Here is a 25,224-nt window from a genome sequence, read left to right as displayed (position 1 = left end):
ACATTGTTGCGAATCATAATGAAAAGTTTTAACTTTCTGTGGAAAATAAATGAGGCATTTTGAACTAAAAGGATGCAAGTGACGTTTTTATTTTTTATTTATAACATTATATTTAACGATTTAACTAACCATGTCTGCTTTCAATTTAAAATTTTCAAAAAACTTCACTTGACTTAACGTCACTTTTAGTGATGTTGAAGTATCAGTTCCACGTGTATAAAGTTTAAAATTTAAAGGAGAACGAGGGTGTCGTGCAATGATTGCAATGCATTTTTGGTGCCGAACATCTGAAGAAGTTTAGATTAGATCAGAACTCACAAGTGCTCGAAACTTGTTAGACGTGAAATGGTGACCCTCTTTAGAAACATGAATGTATATGTAGCTATATGTCAGTGGATGGGGGTCTGTACATAGCCAGGAAATGTAGGAGCACAGAAAATTATTAGGTTGGCAACTAATTCATGCTCTTCTGGCTAAAAATCATCCAAGCTTTTCTTCAAAGAATTACTATAAACATTGCAAAGGATTAATACACGTGTAATTAAGATATTATATTTGTTGGAAAGGGAGAGATTTGGGTAGTTTTCCATGAGAAACTATTTTGGAATTCTTAAAAATAAATTCCTGTGATGAACGGTGAGAAATAATTATTTTCTGGACTTTTTCCCATTCGATGGCCTATTCCCTTTGAATTCTAGCTTATGATATCCTTAATTGCAAAGGTTCAAACCTTTCTTGGGTTTCTTAATTACATCTATAATTTTACCAGCACTCAAGCCATATTTTCTACGGTTTTGATAACAAATATAGCAGCTCGCTAATTAAAAATTCCTAGAATTAAGTATGTCTTAAATTGAAGGTCTAAATCCATAAATACTTCAGAAAAATTAAAAATTAATGTTTTGTTAAGAAAGCAATGCAAAAAATGTTTTTACGTTTTTAATATTTTTTATTTTTATTTCAATGTTTATTATTTGACAGTAAAATGTAAACATTTAAAATTTCTCGGAAACTGAATTTTGAAAAAAAATGCTACAAAAGAGATTTTTCATTTTTAGCAACATGACATCAATATTCGTCATTTTCCCGATATCTATGTACTATTAATCGTTATGACATGTTCTGTTTTCCACTTTTATACTGCTCGACATCATGTTAAACGTAAAATATGTTTTGTAATTTTGGAACGTCGGTATATTTCGTTATTCGATTTTAGCACCGTCCAATGTGTAATTCTGTTTAAAAAACTGTACATTCATACAATTTTTTTTAAAAGTCAAAACATTTTAAAGTAGAAAGGTTTGATATTGGATACAGTATTTATACATAAAATGCTGAATAACAAAGTAAAGTGTCCGAAGATTTTTAAATTTGTTAAATTTAATATATCACTTAGGCTGTTAACGTTTAATATATTATAATTACAAATAATTCAATTTATCCAAACCCGAACTTTTCAAATTTAGATTTTAAATGTATTTTATGTAAATTGAATCATTGATAATTAAATTCAAATAAAATGGTAATAAATCGTTCAAGTTCTGAGCAAAAAGGTTGCTGAAATTTAGACTAAATATTCCTAATAATTCTTCAGGTTATAGGAAATCTAATTAATTTCCATGAAAGAAATTGCTGAAAGGATGAAGGAATGTTCCTCTTAAATGAACCTTAAGATTTCGTTGAATACAATTATACAAAATAGCCTGGTGCTGTGAATACAGGGGTTCGACAAAGCTTCAATAAGGAATGGTTGAGTCGATGTTTAACACTGAAATACGTGGGGCATGAACTTCCATCGATAATTTACGATCAATAACGTTTAATAACACCAAAGAAATGACAAGAGGGTAAATGAGTAAAACGAACTCAACTTGAACTTCATTTGTTTAAAATTAGATTGAAAGAAACTATTTTACATAACTTCGTTTTCATTTTCTTAATAATTACTAACATACAAGAAACTGGTCTCTTTTAAAAAAAGAAAAAAAATATTGACACATGGAGAGTGGAATAACCCTTTAGTCATGAATAATTCATGTAGCTCAGTTTGCTCGCTTCATGAATCACGATGGACCCCAACTCCATACTTACACGATTTCCTTACGACGCACAATTTACTGAATTTTTTTTTTGTGGCAATTCTTCCGAAGACGAATCGATGCTCTTAAGGAATTATATCAGTAGGAAACAGGAAAGTTTGCTAAAGATTATTAAACCGACTGAATATTGATCAGAATCAACAGAAACGATGATTGATCGATGAGTTGATGTTCAACACGATTAACAACCTACGCGAATATGACAGCGTAAGACAAATGACTTACGCTACCATTTAAAAGTATTTAAATTTTATATTAATCGTAAGTGTGAAAAAGTATTACAGTGAAATGTACTAAAGGTTTTGTAAATCAAATATTTTTAACAGTTTAGACATGGATCCTTCCTTCAGTATATGTTATATATTTTGATGAACAGTTTATTGAGCTCTGTTACGAAATTAAATTGAAGCTTTAATAGAAATGTACTGTTTAAAGGTATGTCCAATGTTTTAAGTAATTCGTTCGTCGTGTTAGCAATGATTAAAATATCGTTTACGATAATTATGCTATGCACCGAATACACGTCCATCGTATAATTTCTAATGCATATTTGCATAGTGTTCATTATTGGATCGCAAAAACGGACGTGAGGGCAATTTGTCCGAACAATATGATACGTCATAGCCCAAACAAAGCCAGTATATTGTTTTGGCATCGAACACAATCTTATCGCTTTAGAGAGAAAGGTAGAATATACACAACAAAAATTAGTTACTTATTGTCAGATGAGAAATACAATGCCACGATGAAAGGGTTAAATACGTATTTTCCATAATTTTAATTTCAATAAGATTGAAATTAAATTATCACAAGAATTTCTCAAGGCATAAATATTTAATTTACCAATTTAATTTTCCATTCTCCCACTTAATCCCATTAAAACAATGTTAATGATATTCCTATTTATGAATAATTCTGAAATTCAAAGATACCGTAATTATAATATTAATAAGGAACATCTCTCGGTATGAATAGCAATTAAAGTTCTTGAATTCTCTCTGGTTAAGCAATACATATCCCTAAACTACTCAGTGCATTGTGTTGTAGATTAGGTGTATAAAATATTATATTATTATATTGCATCATTTCATTAACATAAATGAATTGCACACAGATTCTTAATAAAATTATCGAAAATATTTCTTATTTTTAAAATTTCAATTCCTTGCTCTATTTGTACACAATGTTGCACAGTTTTAATAGATAATAAAATTTTGATGGACCGATCATAAGATTTCTTTAAATAGATTTCTAAAGTAGCAGAAAATTATTCATTATTATTATTTCATTATTATATGTAGAGATCAGAAATGTATTTGTTACTCGAATTGCTGGGACAATCGAATTTAAACTTTCTGTGGTTAACCCTTGAAATGAAAGGATTGATCGTTCGTCTTTTTAACGTCAGTGCCACTTCGGTGTCACCTTCTATCGATCACACCTAAAATTTACTACATAACTAATATAATATTCCCGAAATAATCAATTTTGATAAGATTGAACACTGACGCTACTTCAAACAGTTTAAGAAAACAAATGTCGAAGACATTGAGAAACTTGAACTTTCGATTGAAGATATTTCAAAAAAATTCATCGATCAATGTTCTGTAAAATTGTACATGTAAATTCCTTTTCTTTTAAGTCAAAGAAGAAAAGTGTTCTCTGAAAGTTACTCAAAAACCTCAAAATATTATCAAAGTTGTAAAATGTTTCAAAAATGTACAATTATCATTTATAGAGGGATATTTAATTCACCAAATTTCTCGTTTTATTTTACATTCTCTCTAAATGAACAAAAAGTTCATATAACGTAGTTTTGAGATACAATGGTGTACCTATTACATTTTGTCAAGTAGTTGAAGGATAAGTATTCATTCTAAATTGATGATCGATTTCATTACAGTCAGCGACTGAAAATTAATTAGCCATTACCTTAAGCGGGGAAATTGACATGAAACGATGGTATTTATTGATTGGAAAATAGTCGCTTTAATGGAAGTGCTAATTAATTATTAATCTTTTTGTGGTATGTTTGTATGTCCAAATACCGTGTTAAGATACATACTCGATTTTCGATTCATCGAGAGCAACTTTAATTAATTCCAGACAATGCTACAATAGAAATATTAAAACACGTGCTGCTCTTACATAAATTAAATAAAATCGAATATTATTCAGAATAGAACCAGATATAAAATTTTATCTTCCCATTTACTGATTTTTTTATTTTATTCATGTGTACTTTTCTAAAAAAAAATTTAATAAGAAGTTTAACCTGTTTTAATTCAGAAAACAATTGCAATTTTTATGACTTGCTCCATAAAAGCTTGCATTCAGAAGAAGCTTTCTTTTAAGCTTTAACCCACCATTTTATTTCGTCTTTTATGTCACTTAATTTGAAATTGTAAACAGAAGTTTACTTAATATCTTTTGTTTTTTATACTTTTCAGAAAAATTATTTTTAAAATTACCTATTATTTTGAGGAACTAGGGTGATGCAACTCGTTATGTTTTATTATTTATAATATGTACAATGAAATGACCTTTTTAGCAAAATACACAATGTAAAATATATTTGAATAGATATTTTTACAACCTTTATAAGAAATAAACAAGAAATAATTAGGGCAAAGGTATATTTCATATTTATGAGATTTGGGCATGGGGAAAATTAGGAGGAAAAACCAGAGTAGTAAAAGCAGTCATAAGAAAAACTATAAACCATCACATTAATACACGTGTTTCATTATACGTTTATGGCAAGTATTTGACAGTAACGGTCGTTTTTGTCTCTTAAACAATACATTCCATTAACTAAATACCATAAACCATGTATCTGGGTCCAAAAACTGGCATAAACTTCAAAGATTATATCGTGTTGTTTGAATTATTCTGATCGATATTATAATGTACAGGGTGTTCTAAAAATACATACGCCCTGGGAAAATCTTAGCTCGTTTCCATGCACAGTATAATACTTTCATTAAACGAAAAAAAAGAATACATAGACATATTGTGTCAGCCTTTCTGAAAACATAGGATGCGAAGGAATTCAATTTTATCCTTCACCATACTTTACCAATCTTCAAGGAAATAAAAACAGCAGCCAATTTCAATTACGTGAACCGTCCTGTACAATCACTAACACAGTCGATGGAGGAATATGCTTTTATAGAATATTCAACATGCAATAACGAATTAGAAATAAGCAGGATTGCCGATTGAAGTTCTCTGTTATTTCAGGGAAATTAATTTTGATAACATTTGTTTGACTGCTTATTCATTCCATTAAAATTGTAAATACACCTACTCATTATTAATAAACATAGAATATATTAAGCTGTGTATAGACATTAGTGATTTTTCACAATATTAAAATTTTCTCAAAAATAAGCTGTTTTTACTATTCTCTTTTTTCTTTACGATTAAACGTTATTTAATTTTTATGTACAATAAATTTCGATTTTTGAATCAAGTTTATTAACCAAGGGAGCCCTCGAAGGGTTGATAGCCCTTGGCTCCAGAAAACTCAATTCGGACCTGTCTCTAATAAATAAATTTAAAAAAAGTGAAGAGTATTAAAAATTTGTTTTAAAAGTAAACTGTTCATCAAACTTGCATACCTTTATATTCTAACTAACTTTGACCGTCCGTCTATGTTATATCAGTAGAGTATTCAGTTAAGAGGTAAAGTTTCCAAGATTTCAAAGTACGGTTAATAATACATACCTCTCCGAAAAGAACATCCAGAGGTATCTATACTAGGAATCTGTTCTTATTCAGTAAGTAGAGCTTTCCTTTAGCTCTACCAGGTATCTTTTTCGACCTATATTCGGACGAGAATAATTTCGTGCACCTCTTGACTTTTCAGTTATCAAATCCGTAATTTTGCGAATTTCGATATGTATCAAGTAACGTTTTACTGACAATGAAAAAATATGATACTTCTAAAAACTAAAACCGAAATTGATATTTTAACTATTCAGTTTGTAATATAATAGAATTTTTTAATTAAGAACTTGATCTTCCTTTCTTGTTCCAAAAATAATTTAATAATATTTGTAAAATTATACTCTTCCATTAAGCACCATAAAACAATGTTCTAATATTATCTGCCTCTATTTATGTTTCAGATGCAATAAAAGTCAACGAAGAAAGTTTCGACATAACAGGACTTTGATGATACCAAAAGGAATTAAATTCCTTATTCACTATGTATTGTGCAAACACGAAAGGAAAGACTTCGTTTTGTTCAGACTCATAACAAGAATTTGATGAAGGAATAAAATTATACAAAGCCAAAATGTCGTTTCCGGATCTGAATATGTCAGACAACGCGTTGACAAACGAATATATTGTCAATTCTGACATTGATCAAGTGTTTGCCAGCAACATACCTCAATTATCGACGATGACTCCGATCATTGCTAACGTTACATTGCCGAGCATCACGCAGCCTGGACAAGCTGATCTTTTGGAAAGTTTAATCATTCCATTATATGGGACGATATTTCTACTTTCGATGATTGGAAACTCTTTGGTGCTAATTACCCTCGCACGTAACAAGAGGATGCGAACTGTAACCAATGTTTATCTGCTGAATTTGGTAAGTAAAATTTATCAACAGTTTTTTTTCTATGAATTTATATAACAATTTTTGCATATTCTTTTGAATATTTTATTATAAAAAAAATATAACTGGACGAATCTTTCTAAATGATTCTTTGGTCTATGTATCGTCTGAAAATCTTAACTGTTAATGTATTATATCAAATGACTATTGCGTGTGAGATTACCAAATATTAAACTTTAATTTAATTAGCATAAGTGCTATTTCGCAATACTTTTATGTCATCGGATCATATTAGATTTTCTGATATGCAACAGTCTAATAGAATTATTAAGAATTGCGAAGACTTCTAAACAAATAATAATTGAATGAAACAACGTCTGATGAATATAAAGTAGAAAAGGCTGTACAAGTCGAGCCTGATTTCGGCCTGCTTCCATAATGTGTAAATTCTTGTCACGTAGGTTGGGATCTGACAAGAAATATTAACCAAGTGTCCTTTCGATTTTGGTGAAACTTGGATACAACGTAACATTTGAAAAAATGTTCCACATGCACCTTTTTGTGGGCAAAGGTTTTTATCCAGGGGTTGGAAACGATCCCTTAAATTAAGGATGAAAATGTGATCACTAGATTGCGTTAATTTGTTCATTTATGTGCTTTTGAATTCTAAATTTACCTACGTAAATCATTTCTGAAAAAATTAATTTACTTAAATGAATATATAAAAGGTTATGATACATTTGCAACCTTTCCTTACAGAAGGGTAATGTATGTGGAGTATCTAGCAAATTGAAAAAAGAGATTATAGAAGACGTACGAATTTTTAAAGTTTTAATTTTGACGATATTAATATTAAAAATAATTTGGAAACAAAATAATATAATTCTTAATTAATCAATTTTATAAAATTTAGTGTACAATTAAGAAATATTTAGAAATATAATTAAATTCTTCGACGTTTATAATTTCGCTGCAATAATTGTCGCCATAAAAGTGTAACTTTCATTTGAGCCATTCGTGCCCGAGAAAGGATAGCAATCCTTTGACAGTCCAATAAAATAAATTGCAATAAAAAAAGATATATTTCTTTTGTGCTATAATGTATCTCGGATCTCTGAAAGGTTAGATAAATCTGTATTTTCGAATAAATTCTTATCTCTTGCAATGATTTGCTTTGAGTTTTTGTCGTCACTCCGAATGATCGAAAAAAGTGATTCATCGTCAAAAGTACTTTTCTATCTCTTGTTTTTTTTCAATTTTAATCCGTTTCACGATGCTGAAGTATGCTACTAACTATTGATTTGTGTTTGTCTACAACCACAGCTTTTAAACTTTCGTATTTATATTTCTCCAACAAACAACATTCCCAGCGGTAAACAGTTTCTAAAAAAGAATTCTCATTCAAATTGTATTCCTTTAGTTTGATCCTGGCGTTGACAGTTTGTCCCTCGTCAAATCTGTTTACAAAAAAGGGAAAAATGAATTACAACGTAGAATATTGCAATTTCTATCAAGATTGCCTTCAACTCGATATCGAACCGTTTTAATTTTTCTTGTGCGCTTCGTGTCTGTTTCCGCGCACCGGTATTTATACTAATAGTACATAGTGTATTTATCTTCACTTTGCGTTTCATTCAATCGTTTGTTCAAAATTGTTTCCTATACTATCCATTTACATTGGGTATGTACATTCTGTTGCGCGCGTGTACAATAGAATCGTTTTTAATCAAACGGAGCAAAAATGTTTTCACTAGTTCAAACAGAATTGTAGTAGAACGTCCATTACCATTGAATACTAGAAAAATCTACCCAGATGAATATTAAAGCCTATGAGACTAACTAAGCCAAACTGAAAATAAAATATTTTTATTGATACCTAGTAATTTCTAAAACAACACAAAAATTAAATTATAAACAATATAATACTAAATAAAGAAAGATTAATAAAGCGTTACAGAACGTTAAAAAAAAGAAATATAGTTTTCTTGAAAAATTTTCAAGATGATGATTTTTTCAGGATCATGTGGATACAGGTGAAATAAACCTTGTGTTGAATGTTTCGATTTTCTTCGTTTACATGAATATTTATATGGTAATATTTATATGGTTACAAAAGTATGTTACATATGAAGTTAATACTACTGCACAGAGAGGCTCACCTGCAGATTTGAGGAAAAAACTCAGAAAAGAAGATTTTAAATTCTTTATTCAACTGAGATTCAGCTCAAGTTGGAAAGACGAATTAAATTTCAGTTTTAGTAAGGTTTTTCATTAGCCGTTTTTAATTAAGAAATTTCAACTCTAGCAAACTTGACGATAGAATAATAATGAATATCAATGTAGAAGCTAGAAATGAAATTGTTACTCGACAAACAAATTTTTGCATTTTTCGTGGTGAACATGAGAAATTGTTGATGGTATGTGCGTTGAAGTTTTTCAAGAAGAAATATATTTTGTAGCTCTTTCTGGTATTTTTCTCGCGCGAACTTTCGTCATTTTTCTGCCGAACATATTGCGATCTCCTTAAAAAAATTCTCATCTATTTTTATTTCTTTCTTTTCTCATATGTAGTTTTGTAAAAATGTGATCAGTAAAATGAAATTTTTTTTTATGAAACGAAATTTTTAAGAAAAATTGAACTTTGCACGAAGCTAATTTTATTTAAAATTCAGAAATTATGGTACGCTTCGTAATACGTGAATATAATTTCATTAGTGAATTATTCAATTTGAAATAACGAACGATGCTTCACCGTTCTTGCTAAATTTTTTAGCCATGTCTGAAATTTTTAGTTGAGAAAGAACTAAAATCATGTATTCCAATACGTCTTCGTGTTCTTGGGAGTTAGCACTCTACTGAGAATCACTCTCAGCTGACTGGTACCCACTTTCAGCAAAGTATCAATTTGTAAGAAATGCTATCGACAGTTTTTCGCGCAAGTTTTACTCTTGAGCTGGCTCCTACACTACGAAGAAGATACTTCTACATAGCTCGTTTCTAGAATTGCAAACCTGTAGAAGAAGTAGAAGAGTAGAGGATCGTTATCTTGGAGGTCCATGAAGGATGCAAGGTTAGATGCTCCCATCTAGGGTAGCCATCTTAACTAACAAGTATCGAAGGAACACGGTGAGAAAAAGGTCTTGAAGGGAAATCCTTATCTCGAGTACAGAATTTACTGATCGGGGGGTTCAGAGGTTAAACACTGTGTCTATCTTCGCAAAAACACAAACCACCAATCAGCCAATTCATTCAGATAAAGACCTTCATCAATCACATCTTGATAAAGCGACTTATAAACGAAAAATAAATTCTTTTCATTGCAAATGACGCAATCGGATTATTCATCAGCACACTTTTTAAAATATTTAACTGGAAAAATGGATACCACACGAATCGTGTAAAAACAAAAATCTCCTATTATTTCGCGCAACAGGCGATGAATAAACATTGGAAATACGGTTTCACGGATAACAGAAGGATTATCTATTGAAAAATATTTCCATCCAAACAAACCGTCACGAATCAAACATGTTGCAGGATCAAATCGAGGAAATTTCGTGATATTCAATAATACCTACTTGTAAAAGTTGTAAAAATATTATGACAATTGGAATTCTAGTTTGACATTGTACCTTACTATTTTTTACGCAGAATGCGTCGAAAATCAAATCTTTGCAAAAACAATTATGCTATCACAATTAAAAATTAAATTCGACTTTTACAAGAAATATTTTTTTTAGAATTTCCATGTTTTTCCAGATATTTGACTGCTCTTTGAAAAATCTGGTACACTGTATTCGTGTATCTAATTAGTAAAAGGAAGTTAGACAGTGCCGAATAAAAATGTTTATATATTCATTCAAATACAATCGAAAATAATGATAAATCACTATGGATTCATGGTTCGACAATGCAATCCTTCCAATCTCGATCGGTACTCGGCTCATTGTAAATCGGCGACAACCAGTATTCGGTCTTAATCGCGACAGCATCAGTCAGTGCCGCTTCTTAATGCTTTAATTTACGACGTCGTTATATCGTATTCGCGATTCGCTTGTCGTTTCAGATTCTCTGATGGAACTTTGAGAAATGTTCCGGGTTAAATGTGCTAAATTTCGCTTTATAGATTAAACGGCCTAGTCTGGAGAATAAAAGAGACCTTACTGCACGTATAATAACGTTGGGCACCATATAAATATTGAAGCAGAGGAAATCCGTGTAACGTAATACATTTTAAGATACGTACGCAATGTAACGATACATTTAGTGTACAGATAAAATATTTCTGCGAATTAAGGACTAACTTTGTATCTGGCCATGTGGTTAAGCTTTCCCGAGGACATCTACATAGAAAGGATACGCACCAATCAAGGAGAACGATACAAAGGATGACAGAGGAGTTGCCTCGTCGAGGTGGTAACGAGGCCTTCTCGCATTTTCCATGGCAGTGTCATTCATTTCGGTATCTATGCGTTAATAAAGCATAGATTGTGAAAAATAAAGACTTTTGTAATTTATTTCTTACGTCGGTGTGAATTAGAGACAAGATCTATTTATTTATATTTATGAGTTCCTAATTTTGTCCAAGTATCATAAATGCTGTCACAAAAGTTTCAAAATAATCAAACAGTACATTGTGTTAGCCGTTTAGAATGGTATATCGACGAGTCGCGTCGTCCTGATTCCTTTAGATTACAATGTATCACGTTATTCCGAGACATCACGCTGATGCTCATCCCTGCTTTGTATTCATCAGACTTTACTGTATCAGCATATTTTCAAGTTTTATAGTTGACAATTTTCTACGTGTCAAAATCCTCGATGATATAAGAGCGAGAGAAACAGTATTTCCTCGATATAAAATCAGATCAATTTTTTTTGGAATTGATTAGGAAGGATGGGAATTTTATTAATGATTAAATCTATTCATTTTCACTTATTACGATAAAATTTATGGCACAATATGCAATCACCCTAGAAATTATTTAAATCAGTCTAAAAAGTATGTTCGTTTCTGTTTATCACTTACGAAATTCAATATTTTGTTGATTTTATGTTTCAGGCAGTTTCCGACTTGCTGCTCGGTGTTTTCTGCATGCCTTTCACACTTCTTGGACAAATGCTGAAGAACTTCGTATTTGGCATTACCATGTGCAAGCTCATACCTTATTTCCAAGGTATGTATTGTATAATTGACTATTTAAAATTTTCTACACTTTATTTTTATTATCTATGGTAAACTAAGAGGGCTCTTTATTTCTTAACGTATTGGAGAAATAAAAAATTGAAGCACAGTGAATATCGCACACCACAGTTGAGAATTGTCCAGGATTTGCTTCATTGCACGACGCATTGCAAATATTTTAACTGCAGTCATAGGGGATTCATTTGTAAGTTTAATTGTATTCGAGCTGGTAGATATAGCACATCCTACACCAGTTTAAAGATCCATCGGTGTATATGGAGGCTGCTTCATATAAAAAACCACTATTCACTTTGACTAGCTGTATAATTTAGGATCAAAATTTTGAATATTTTTTATATGGATTATTGCAGTGAAAATAATATTAAGTTCTTTTTCTAAAAATAGATGGCTTTTTAAATTCGATGACATTTAAAAAAATTCTTACCATCATTAAATTTCTGATTGGAGGTTTTAGGACTGTTGTTTAGGTATTTGGGCAAAGGTGCCATTTCTGTTGTTTGAAAAATACTAACAATTAGTTATTGTTGTCTAATTTTAAATGAAATTTGACATGTAGAATATTTTGAAATGATTTTAGAAGATATTTTTAATATATTCGAATTTTTAACATTTAATTATACAATTTATAAATGTCTGGTAATAGAGCAATTGTTTACATGAATTCTCGTCAATATTGAGTTAGCTATTGGAATACGACACATGATCAATAAGAGCAGCAATATTAACAGGTATGTTTGGATGCATAAACAAATATTAATTTAGTACATATTTGTCATTGAATAAAATAAAAAATAGCAATCAATCAAACGTTGTTAATAAATAAAGATAGAATGTGATTATACAGAGAATACAATTTTCACAAAATCATAGTTGTATCTGTTAAGTTAATTTCTTTTTTATTGTTAGATTTCATATGTTGTGTAAAGTTATAAAAGATTCTTTGCTATATTTAAAAGAGATTCTAGAAAAATTTGTCTTTAAATTTATGTTTCAAAAAGTGTATTAAAAACTTCAGAATAATGCCGTGTATTTAAATAATAAATGCTGTATCTTCGTTCCAGTTGCCCATTATTCAGTCTTTAAACAAAATACTTTTCCTTATGCTAGCATGAAAACATATTTTTCACTGTCTCGTTAATGAGCAACCTTCGTTATGCGTAGAGAGGCGTTGAATTAATAATTTAATGAGAATTAATGAAGATTTATAAACTACGTAGTTTTTGCTCTTGCTTTTCAAAACATTTTTTAAAAATTAATTTATAAATTTGTCATACATACAGGTGCTTGAAAATTTGAAAATTTAAATCAAATTATGAAGGTTAATTATTAAAAGTACACATTTATTTTTAGTTATTTTCTACGGAAATGAAGCAAAGTTTGCTTGCGGAGAAAAATAATAATTTCCTAAAAGCGCAGAAAAAATATGTAATTAAAATGTTTTTATTTTTTATTTTTTTTTACATGAATGATGTCAAGTAATTAAATAAGATTGGAAAAAAGAGGAAAGAATTTAATTGTCATTTGTTGCTCGACACTAATTTTTTTCATAATTATTTTCCTAAGAATCCTAAATAAATTCTAAAAAGAAAAGAAAATTAAGAACAAAAAGTTTATTAAACTCTGTAAACCCTTTCGTGATTTTCGGCCTACCCTGGTGTAACCCCTTGAAGCTACAACTTCAAGGTTCGTGTCAAGGGAAATTGCTTGACAAGTTAAGCTCCTTTTGATAAAAGTAGTAGCACTATCACTAGCATGGTGCACGATCAGTGGTTTTATGTGTCACGAATGTAATGTGTATTTCAGGACGTAAGAGAAATGTAGGTACAGTGAGAGAAGTGAGGAAATTGAAGGGAAAGAAGTTTCAAACAATGTATAACCTTTTAAATCTTTTCCTTGCTTCCGTACAACTGTCTGTCTTAAATTTGTTAATGAGGATAACTATCCGAGTGAAAAGTAGGGCAAAAGTTCTCTCCAACTATATAAGACTTTTACTTCCATCTAACAATGTTTATGAGCTCTAATAAATATTAAATTTATTGATTAATTAGTTTCATGAAGAAAGAACAATTAGTACAATAATATATCAGAGATTCCAGTTCATTTAATGGAAAATTAAACGATGGTGCTAGATAAAGCAATTCAGAATGAATTTATTATTGGTTGCTTTTTTATTTATAATAAATGGAATGATTGAAAGGATAAAACCTTTAAAAAAAACAAAGAATGAAAATTCCCGATCATGGAATTTATTCGCGAATAAACATATTTCATTAAAAATAATATTCTAAAATTGATATTTTAATTTCAGAATAGTTATATTTTCAATTTCTTTCAAGAACTTATATAATTGGTTTATTTGGAACTTTCGGAACAGTATAAATAAGACATCAAGGCTTTTTGGATTTCTGTTAATTATACATATTTTTATAGTAAACGCAACATTTCATAAACTTCAAGGCTGGTTTGAAGAAGTAAAGTCTATATCTAGGAGCTAAACTAATTCAAGTCCATTTTTTTTTTCAAAGTACCATTCTTTTACAGTTCTTTCTAGTACTTTGTAAGAATTATAGGGATATGTTCATATTGCATTTTAAATAAAGAAGTACTTTAACTAAAGAAGAATAAACTATTTCAATTTCTCTACAAAGCAATCAGTGACCGCTCTTGTTTTTCTGCTCCAGTGAAAAGTAATGAAAATGGACTTGGGCTAGTCTCACGTTCAGGTATAGACATACTAGGTTAACGAAAATATGATTGAAACCTGAAATAGTGAAAACAAAAATAAAACACGATTGAAATTAGAAAAGACGAAAGCTGAAACAAAATATCATAAAAATGCGAAAAGATGAAAACCAAAACAAAAGCGATGATGGAAATCCGAAAAAATAAAAGCAAAAACCAAATAACATTGGAATAACATCGAATGTTCCTCTCTCACGTATTGGCACAATTACCATAATCGCTTAATCGTTGGTGAAAGATTAAACTAATATGGTACTAAATACACGAATAGCAAAAATCAACGCTGGTTAATACCTTTTTGATATTTCACTAATGCCAGCAAATTAATTTCAGTCGCTTAAAGGGACAAATGATTTGCATGAATTCTATAGAAGATGTCTGGCAATTTGAATAGAAATTAGAGTTAAATCCTTCTTCAGGAATAAAATTATCTGTCAATGAAATGTGCCCTGATATGAATTAATTCAGAATTATGAAGTTGAAGGATTAGCTTCTCCATGGCTTTGCATTATTTATGGCGATTAAATAGTAGAAGTTAATCTCCAATTAAATAAGAAATTGGTCAGATTATTTTAAACATGGAGTTTGTATACATCAAATTGACATATCAATAAACTCAAGTCAGATCAATAAACTCTCACTATATTGCCAGTTGAGCGAGTTCAATTTCACACGAATATTCGACCGATTGCTAAAACAATTCAAATTTAATTTTATATTTTATACTATTTTTATTTCTTGGAGTTAAAAATTTATTCTTCGTTTGACGAATGTAAATGTAAAGTTATTATTCATGAACGTTTTCGTTTATTTGCCTTAAAAGTTAAAAGTTAATTTGACAAATAGCTTTCTTTTCATAAAACTTTAATGAATCAACCACGAAAGTTAATCAGTTCTTCTAAATTAATTGCTGCCTGTGTCATAAATTTCCTCTGGGCACAATTATCGGCTTGAGGAGTTAAAATACTCTGACGGCATCGTTCGCTACACGTATTCAAAGATTTTCTCAAGCCTTTGTCCAACATTTACATTGTAATAATTGAAGGGTATGCAGCAATTATAAGGTAGCTTCACTTTCTGCACATTTTTTGTTATATATTCTGTCTTGTAAAGAAGAACAGAATGACTTTTTAATTGGTTGAAAACGAAGCAAATTGTAAATATGCAATAAACGGAACTATGAAAGAATATTCATTACACTTGCTTCTCAATTAATTAAATAACTCGTTTTTTAAAATTATTTTTGGTGTAATTTAATGAGTGTATAAAAGATCGCTTTTATACCTGCGTGAATGAGCAGTAATTGACCATTTCAGAGAAATTATGAGGGGAAACTTAATTATTTTTTTATAAAAAACATATTTTCACGTAAGTACTTAATCAAATACTAAATTATTTTTTACTATGAAATCAATAATCAATGCTATATTTTTCTTGTGCATTAATAACTGTAAGTGTTCAGTTTTAACAAACTTTCAGATGAGATGAACAAATAATTTTCGAAGTCCCAAATTAAAATACCTATGTTGAAATATTCTATATAAAGTAAAATATCTGATGAATCGAGAAATAAATTGATTTTCGGTCAATTTAACAGAATCAATGAAGCGCACAGTGGATTGAAATAATTGTACTTTTTAGCCAACTGATCGTGAAATATAAAAGTTGTTCCCTTTCTTTCTCTTTCAATCGCGGCAATGATTGAAATTTAACAGGATTTATAAATATTGCGGGAAATATTTCAAGCTTTTAGAGAAGTACCAGTGATTATAAAAATGAAAACCGAAATTAGAAGTGTTAATGATAATGATATTAAATGATTTTGGTGATAAAACTGTAAATGAAAGTATTGTGATTGCGGTTTGAATCTAAATATATTTTTATTATCAGAACATTCGCGTATCCGTAATATATAACTAAACAGTCACAAAAAATTTAAACATAAACCCCATGCCAATGTAATATGATATCATTCGTTACCTTTGATAGCAGATGTTCCTGTGATAACCTTATAAAATCTACTCTTCCATGTAATAATGTTAATTTCAAGAGGAAAAAACCGCACCATTTCTTTGATTAACGTTTACTTGGGTGAACCTAAGGCAGCCGTGCAGCAACTGAATAAATCGCTTGGACTGTAAAAAACTCGACACGAAAGTATTTTCTTATGCAGGAACTTAGAATTTATTCGAGAAAAATTTATCTCTGGCTTAACTTGAAGAATCATTACACTTGTTACACGGTATTTTATTTTGCTCTATAAATTTTCAATTCAGTTTTAATGTCATTACATTTTTCAAACTGGATGGTTAAATACTTTAATAAATTCTGATCGGGTTTATTTGATATTTTTACAGAATTTCCGTAATAAAATTACCTTCAATTAGACGTACGAATTTTTTAAAATGAATTTTTCATTTAACTGTAGCAATGATAAACCTTGAATCTCTTTTAATTTTTAACATCTTTCCTTCAAAAATCTTCCATTTTGCAAAAAGATAGTATATTTCAAAGTACATAGAAGAATTTAAAGGCAATCTATTTTTATGATAGCATTGGACAAGCATATCTCAGAATTATTATATTATTACAGAAAAATAATGAAGGTAAAAAATGTTAGAAAAATAATATTTCATATTCCTGTGAAAGCATGAATCTGTGTTTAATGAAATAAAATAAATTCCTCTGTTTAATGTCTGATTCTATGAAAAACTTTATTTAAATTGTAATTTCACTGCAGTTGTTTGTTGACATTTAATTTGTATGGAACCAGAGGTGCAGCTCGTTAAGCGAAGGATTGTAGATACTTAAGTGATTAAGCATTCTGTTCTGAATAATTTTTTCACTTTCAAGCGGTGGAAAATGAAGAGAATCTTTATTAATTCAGCGTTCTGTTATTCCAAGAAAAGTACAGTTGAAAACGTTGTCTTTATTTCATAGATGTACATTAATAATATATCGCTGAAGATAGAAAAATTTGCAATTTATAATTAAAACTGTTCCATTTTCAAAAAAAAAAATTGAAATAACGTTGCTTTTAAAATTTTTTAAAATAAGTATAATCATAATTATTGTCAGATATTTTGTTTTTTATTCCTTAATATAACACATTATTAAATAATTTCTAAATATTTGATAGAATTTAACTCATTTCTGCATATTTTATATAAGATTCTGTATTTCCATGATCCTGATTTTTAAATCTGAAGTTGAATAATCGCATTATTCTCATTATTCATATAAGTTCACTTATGTGTAAAATACCCAATTTACGTAAATGAAATGAATGTTCTAATTTTATTTATTTTTAAAAAATGCTTTTCAGAACATAGGAAAATTTTATACTACAAATTTAAAATTATTACAGGACATGTATCAAGGTTACTTATCCTTTATAGCAGAGTTTCTGATGTAATTGAAACAAATTATGTAATATGAAACTACAGAGAAACGTTTTAAAAAAGTAATATCATTGAAAACCTTGAAATCAAAAGATGAAAACGAAGGTGTCATGAATTAGTACAATGTACCGTTCTTTATTCTCATTTCAAAAAATTTCATTATAAACAGTTTCTAATATTTGCTACCACCGCTTATAAAAAGTAATCAATATATATACAACAATTGCAACAATTTATTTATTTATTCTTGATCGCTACGAATCGAGGAATGATGTATTTCTGAATTTATTCGTGTAAACAGTTTCTGCAAAAATCAACTCGTTTGACCAATACTCGAAAAAGTAACACATTTTTGCTAATTGCTACGTGTTATTAGGTTCGTGCGGTAACAAATACCTTCTCCGTTTTTATTTTCAGGTCGTTAATTTCCTCAGCTTCTCCTCTGCTTATTTTCACTGCAATAATTATAAGAACGCCGTTTACCGGGCGTTTTTAATCCCCCACCTTATGAATCTAATATTTATGTAATTACGCTAATATTTTTAATGAAATCCGATTATTCGAACTTTTTAACGATAACGATAACGATACAGGCCAGAGACACTCTTGTTTAATATTTTGCTGAGAAAATTATTTTTAATGTAACGAGGGTTCCTTGACTTATGCGTGTAATTAAAAATGAAGACAAAAATTCGTCTACAATCGGGGCATTATTCTATTTTTGTTAATTTCGTGATCCTCTCACCACTTTTCAGTTTTATGATTGGAATTAATCGTTGCGATTAGAATCAATTTTAGTCGTTAGGAGATAGATTAATTCAAATAGGAAGTGGAGGCGGAAAAGGAACGCCCTGTTTGTATAATAGAACGATCATATAACAGAGTGGTCGTGTATCAGGATAATGGATCATCGGATATAGAATATTCTCTTCTACATATGTACACACATACTAGAACTTCATTTAAAACTGCACGCCTCTGTGCATAAAAGAACGGTTAGTGAAAAGAATAAATGAGTAAAACGAAAGAGGAAATCATTATTCGAATACAATTTATGGAAAACAGAAAAAAATTGCTCAAATAAAGCGGCATTAATTAGTCGTCATTTAAAATATACATTGATTGTTTTGTCACTTTGTCGGTGTTTGGTTGTAACGTTGGTGACAGCAACATCTTTACCAATGATAGGAATGTTGCTACCATTGTTACAGAAGCAAATTCTTGGGCAACAGTGATTTACGACACGAGTTCTAATCAGGGTTTAGTAGCTGTGGTTGCAAACCGACCAAGACAAGATACACACTATCTGTCGGTATTATAGCACTATATCATTTGATGTCTACCGCACGTTTAATACTGAGTTTACATTGCTACTGTTACTTGCACCAGCTACGTATTGACACAGATACAATTGCTTCTAAAAGTGTTAATGTGTTAAGAAATCTCGGCTTTTGTATTGAAAAGCTTTATAAATCTATTACTATTTACTTTTGTTTAAATTAATTATAAATTATTTTCTTACATTTATCTGTTCTTAATATGACACTATAATTTTTCATTTCTTTGTATGTAAATTTTTTAATGTAACTCAGTCATTTAGTAAAATTCAATCTTTGCCTTGTACATCCTTGGAAATCTATTCATGTGTACATAATTAAGGAAGACATCATAGAAAACAAGATTTAATACGGAATATAAATGGGATCGTTAAAAGAGTAAATGGAGTAGCGGAAATATTATAAGTATACCTTCAGACATACCATTTTTATTATAAATATGCACCGCTGTCCATAAATCTTATAAAATTTTGAATAAAGCCAAATGATAAAATTACTATAAAAATTCATGCTTATGATTCATTTTGCCTGCCTTTCCGCTTAGATACTACGGTTTTTAACATCATAAAACCAAACTCACGCAGGATGAAACACCCATGATAGCCTTTAAGAGTTAACGACGCAGTATTCTGGTTTCAGTATTATCATTTTCTAATTGGTTTTGATATCATACAAACGTATCGCGAATATCATTTGCTGCCTTGATCATATTATATTTAACATATCAAAGCCAAACACATCAACGTCACCAATCTATTAAGTGGCGCAAGTTTGTGGAATATTTGGTTCATGTGTATTAAACAGTGGATTTCGAATCACAGAAAGTTTGACATGATTTAATTATTATACAAATTTAGTATTACTTTTGATAATCTGAATAAATTAATACCTGAACAATTAATCTTCCGCCAGATTTTTGTAGATTTTTGAAAGGCAAAAACAGTAAACAAATTAGCCGCAGATTCAAACGATCCGGTATGCAGATGGCAATAGTAAAAATAAAGTTGCAAGTGGGGGTAAATGATAACAATTGTTATGTTTTTTAATGATATAAAAAAAAATTAGCGGGGGCTGAAATTTTACTCTTAAAATAGCCTTTAAGGGTTAAGAATGCTAGAATTTTCATAAGTGATCAAATTGCGTATTTTTAGGTTTTGCAGAAGTAAAAACATTATTTTTTCTCACAATAAATGTATGAAATTATTGATTCTGTTTCAGCTGTATCAGTCTCCGTTGGAGTATGGACGCTAGTCGCCATTTCTTTGGAACGTTACTTCGCTATCTGCAGGCCATTAAAGTCAAGAAGATGGCAAACTCAATTTCATGCCTACAAAATGATCGCTGTGGTCTGGACTGCCAGCCTTACGTGGAATGCTCCAATTCTGGTCGTTTCACAGCTCAAGAATATACGTGGAGGTATGATATAAATATCTTTATTTTTTAATTAATACTCCACCACTTTTAATTTAATTAAAAAAATATATAAAAAGACTGTCAAATAACTTGAAAAATTAAAATGAAGCACCGTTGCTAGAGAGAAATTAATGAAATATTCCTTCAATATTTCAAGATACATACTACTTCAGGCGTTTTTTATTTATTATAATGTCCACATTTTTTTATTCTTTAATTCAAAGCTACTGAATATTTCGATTATTACTGCTGTTTAACCCTCGGACGGCGGACCATGGAGAGAACCCTAACTTTAATTTAATTTTGTAATCCATATTATTTTCATTTTTTAAATTTTACACTAATCCTTTAATAATTATTCTTTCAATATGTGAAACACTTTAAATTTACATTAATATCTTGCATATATTTTGTAAATTTGAGTCTTGATTGATCTAAACTCTGCTGTTCAAAGGCTAAGCTCTAAGCGTACCAAACTTTCTTGTATTTCAATACGTATTGATATCGTCATAACCGGGTCAACTGTGATTCAGATCTGCATAACTGGTACAATGGTGCATCGATTTTGGTGAGTATTCGATTTCCAAGCGAATAAATTTCATATATTGGGAAAATAATAATAAAGGAAATAGTGGAAAATTTAACAAATGAGTATGAAAACGAATGTAATGTACACAAAGAATGCTAATTCTTCTTGTATTGTGTCGTTTTATACACAATTGTTGTTGAAATATCCAGAATATATCAACCTTTGTTGTATCGCACCAGATAGTGAAATAATTAAAAAAATAATCGTTTGCTTTTGCAATAACAGTTGTAGAAAAATACGTATTCACAAAAGTTGCGCATTTTTGTTTCTGCGGTTTTATCGCCGAAGTATGCAGCGTGTTATTCCGTGATGCCAGCATAGAAACTCGGTTATTTTCTGAAAATTATTACGAACAGGTATGTTTCATACTAAAACGGCATGTTTGGGAACAAACTTTAATAAACTGTTGATATTTAAAACGGAGATTAATAGGATCTAAATGTATCTAAAATTTGAATTAATCGCTCATTTCTATTGTGCATGTTATTCATCAAATGATGTCATAATTTCTATTAATTATTAATTAGACAGTTATAATGGTATATAGAGAACATTAGGAATATTTGCTTTTATATAAACGTATAAAATATGTTTTACTCAGGAATATTTAAATGATGCATAAAATTTCAAGTTGTTTCATTGATACTTAAACTTCATAATGGAAACGGATCGTGTATGGAGATAAATAAAATCAATAGTCGGAATTGCGATTTCAACAGCAATTATTCTGATTTATTGAAGATCGAACGAGACCAGCTCATATTCGGAATTACGGAACATATGTTTGCATTCCCGTATTCAGCGATTTAGGATTATTATCAGTTTGCTATCTTCTGCGATCGTAGAGAATCATACAGGGTGAGCTTATTTCAGAGGTATTATTAAAAAATTGATCGTCGATACAGAAATTCAAATTGCAGACCCAATGAAAAATAAATAAAGTTTGTGATCAATTTTTCATTAACTGATCACACCATTGGTTTCTTCCTTGCCAGATTGAACTATTAAATTTCTATTTCTCTCTGACTATGTACCACTAAATCTTTCTCTATCTTTCTGCCCCATTGACTTCCACCATGACTGGCCGTATCACTGATCTTGATCACTTAATCATACTTCTGAATGTTTTCCTCGAGCTATACTACTGAATCTTTCGCTTTCTTTTTGTTAGAAATGAAATAAATGCGAATATGTACCTAGTAATATTCGTAAGTATTTACCGATAATACCAGTAGTTTTAATACTATAAACGGACGGTAGGGACGAAAAATTTGTCAAGCTTCCAAACTTTTAGTTGGAAGGGAAAAGGAAGATAAAATTGTATCATTTTTCTAAGCTATGATAGTGGAATAGTGGTACTAGCATGTTTGAAAATCTATGTAAAAGGCAAATCGCTCACGTGGCATATATAACGAGAGTCCCTTGAAAATTGAGAAGATAAGTGATAAATATTTGTAACCATAAATTTGTAAAAAGAATAAAAGAATAATTGCTGAAGCCACGTGAATAACAGAATAAGGGTGTAATAAACAAACACAAAATGAATTTATTGAGTGTAAACTTTGCAATTAACGTAATTACCTATAATTCATCTTAAAGCCTTGATTATTCAGAGAGATTCCATTTACGTGTTTTGATACTGTTTCAAGCAGCCGCTGTTATAAATCACGATTTTACTGTAAAATCTATTTACTATAGCTCCGCTATATCTGATATTTTATCTCCGGTATTTATATTGGTTTGATACGCAATATTAAAAATGAATGTTTGACACTCTTCCATTCAAACATTGCAGCTCAAAAATGTTTACTGCATTTTCAGCAGAGTGTGCTGAAAATTTCATTTCATTAGAATTCAGTTAATAAAAAGCTCATATCGAAGTTGAAAAATAATTAAATTCTGCAGGAAACGCATTTTTTTGATAAAAATTTGTAATTTTCAAACGAAGTTCCAAGTATTAAGTTGACTGAAAATAATTGGCATAGCTTGATGATATTTAAAATTAAATTAAAGTAAAATTAAATTTTAATACTTGATTATAGAAAATTATGTTTATGTTATACATATTTATTATACATTTCATTCAGTCTTGCACATATGAATCTAAGCATATCTTAAAAACGAAGTACCAGTTTGCAATATAATAGAAGTTGTAAACAATTTACAATTTCGGAAACTGTAAAAGACAGTATAGATGTAAAATTTAGTTTGATAGATGTTTGACTTCTGCTGTTAAAGCCTAAGGGATGCTACTGTACTTTATACCCCTATCTAGTTCAGTGACAACTATATTTCTTACGACTGTATAGCAATGCAGAGTTGGAATAACATCACCTCGTAACTGCGAGCTGTAAAAACTCTACAAAGTTTGAACAGTTTATTCTGAGAGAATGTCTCATTTCCTGCAGATAGTTCCTCCAGATTTTAGATAAAATTCAACCTAATATAATATTTACTGTTCTTTGTCAGAAAATATATTTCTTCTGTTCTATTCTGAATTTAATTATTTTATTTAGTTATTTTATGAATTTTCACAGATAACTTATGGCAAAAATGAAAAAAAAAATAAAATTAAATATTTCTAATGTATATAAATATTGCTAGATATTATTTTTCCAAAATACACTCGTGGAAATATGTTACTTTACTAATGGTCCCATTCTTTTTAAATGTCTAAACAACATAATAAATAAGATCGTTTCTGAAAGCTGTAACCATTACTTTCTTAACGGTCTGTACTTAAACCCAGAATGTAACACGCTGCATTTCAACGGAAAATACCGCAGACTTTGATTTATTTCCAGCAAGTTTGAGGAATGTTTCGTCTCTATTGTTCTAGGCAGACGCAAATGTCGTGAAGAATGGCCAAGCGTCGGAACCGAACGAGCTTACAATTTGTTCTTGGATGGTACGCTGCTTCTGGTCCCCTTGATCGTGATGAGTCTGGCTTATTCTTTGATCGCTGTAAAACTCTGGCGAGGATTACGGCAAGAAATAAGGCAATCATCGTCTTGTCAGCAGCGTCGTAAGTTTTGAAAGTTAAACGATAACAGCTCCATTATACATATAATAGTTCCTTTTATATGCGGTGTTAGTTTCAGAAAAAAACAAGTTTGCACGAAAAATTAATTAAATAACAAATAATGAACTTTGAATTAGCAAACATAAACTTGAGAAACTATTATATGAACCTTCTAAAAGTCATATTCAGGTTTTCGTTTAAATATAAAAATTTTTAATTATTGTTTCTATAAATTCATTAAATATGAATACAATAATACTAATTAGATACTATAGATAGATACGAAATTATACACTCACAGAATTTAAACTTAAAAATAATTATTAAATCATTAAAACAGTCATTTGCAATTTTTGTTTTTTAATACTGTTTTTACTTTTATAGAAAACAGAATAGATTCCTCGATAAAAATCACCAATTTAGCAGAAACCTGTGTACGTACGGTTGATTCAATTGCTCTGTTTTATTTGGAAAAGCTTTTTAGTTGTCGAGAATGTGTTGCATCTTCAGTAACTTCAGTTCTTTGTGAGCGGTGACCAGGTGGGCGAATGAATGGTTGCAATAGTTTCTCGGGGGTGGTACCACCAGATGAAAGCTTCTGTCCACCTCACAGAGCGTGGCGAAAGATTGCCGCAATCGAGAAGTTGGAGCTTTTCCGAAATAATACAATGCGACCACTGTTAGTTTACGCTGAAGCTATAGATTTACGATGTGTCCATTGCTATTTAGTACGAACGAAACAAGACGGTATAAACAAGAGTGGTCGGAAGGGGCGCAAAGTCCTCTACTTTAATGGTCTTTCTCACGCGTCAGATTGAATAGTTAAAAATATCTTTTACAAA

At 30.0% G+C, this 25,224-nt stretch overlaps 1 protein-coding gene across 1 annotated transcript in view; it reads left to right on the top strand.

The window, feature by feature from the left end:
- LOC117607495 (cholecystokinin receptor type A) overlaps nucleotides 1-25,224 on the top strand; it is a 59,339-nt gene that overhangs the window by 24,159 nt on the left and 9,956 nt on the right. Inside the window, exons 2-5 of the mRNA XM_076692258.1 lie at nucleotides 6,233-6,705; nucleotides 11,735-11,849; nucleotides 20,577-20,774; nucleotides 24,200-24,385. Coding sequence (XP_076548373.1) covers nucleotides 6,403-6,705; nucleotides 11,735-11,849; nucleotides 20,577-20,774; nucleotides 24,200-24,385 — 802 coding nt within the window. The 5' untranslated portion in view covers nucleotides 6,233-6,402. The remainder of the gene's footprint in view (nucleotides 1-6,232; nucleotides 6,706-11,734; nucleotides 11,850-20,576; nucleotides 20,775-24,199; nucleotides 24,386-25,224) is intronic.

Source organism: Osmia lignaria, chromosome 14, assembly GCF_051020975.1.
Source record: "Osmia lignaria lignaria isolate PbOS001 chromosome 14, iyOsmLign1, whole genome shotgun sequence".
NCBI lineage: Eukaryota > Metazoa > Arthropoda > Insecta > Hymenoptera > Megachilidae > Osmia > Osmia lignaria.
This window is presented reverse-complemented; position numbering and strand designations above follow the sequence as displayed.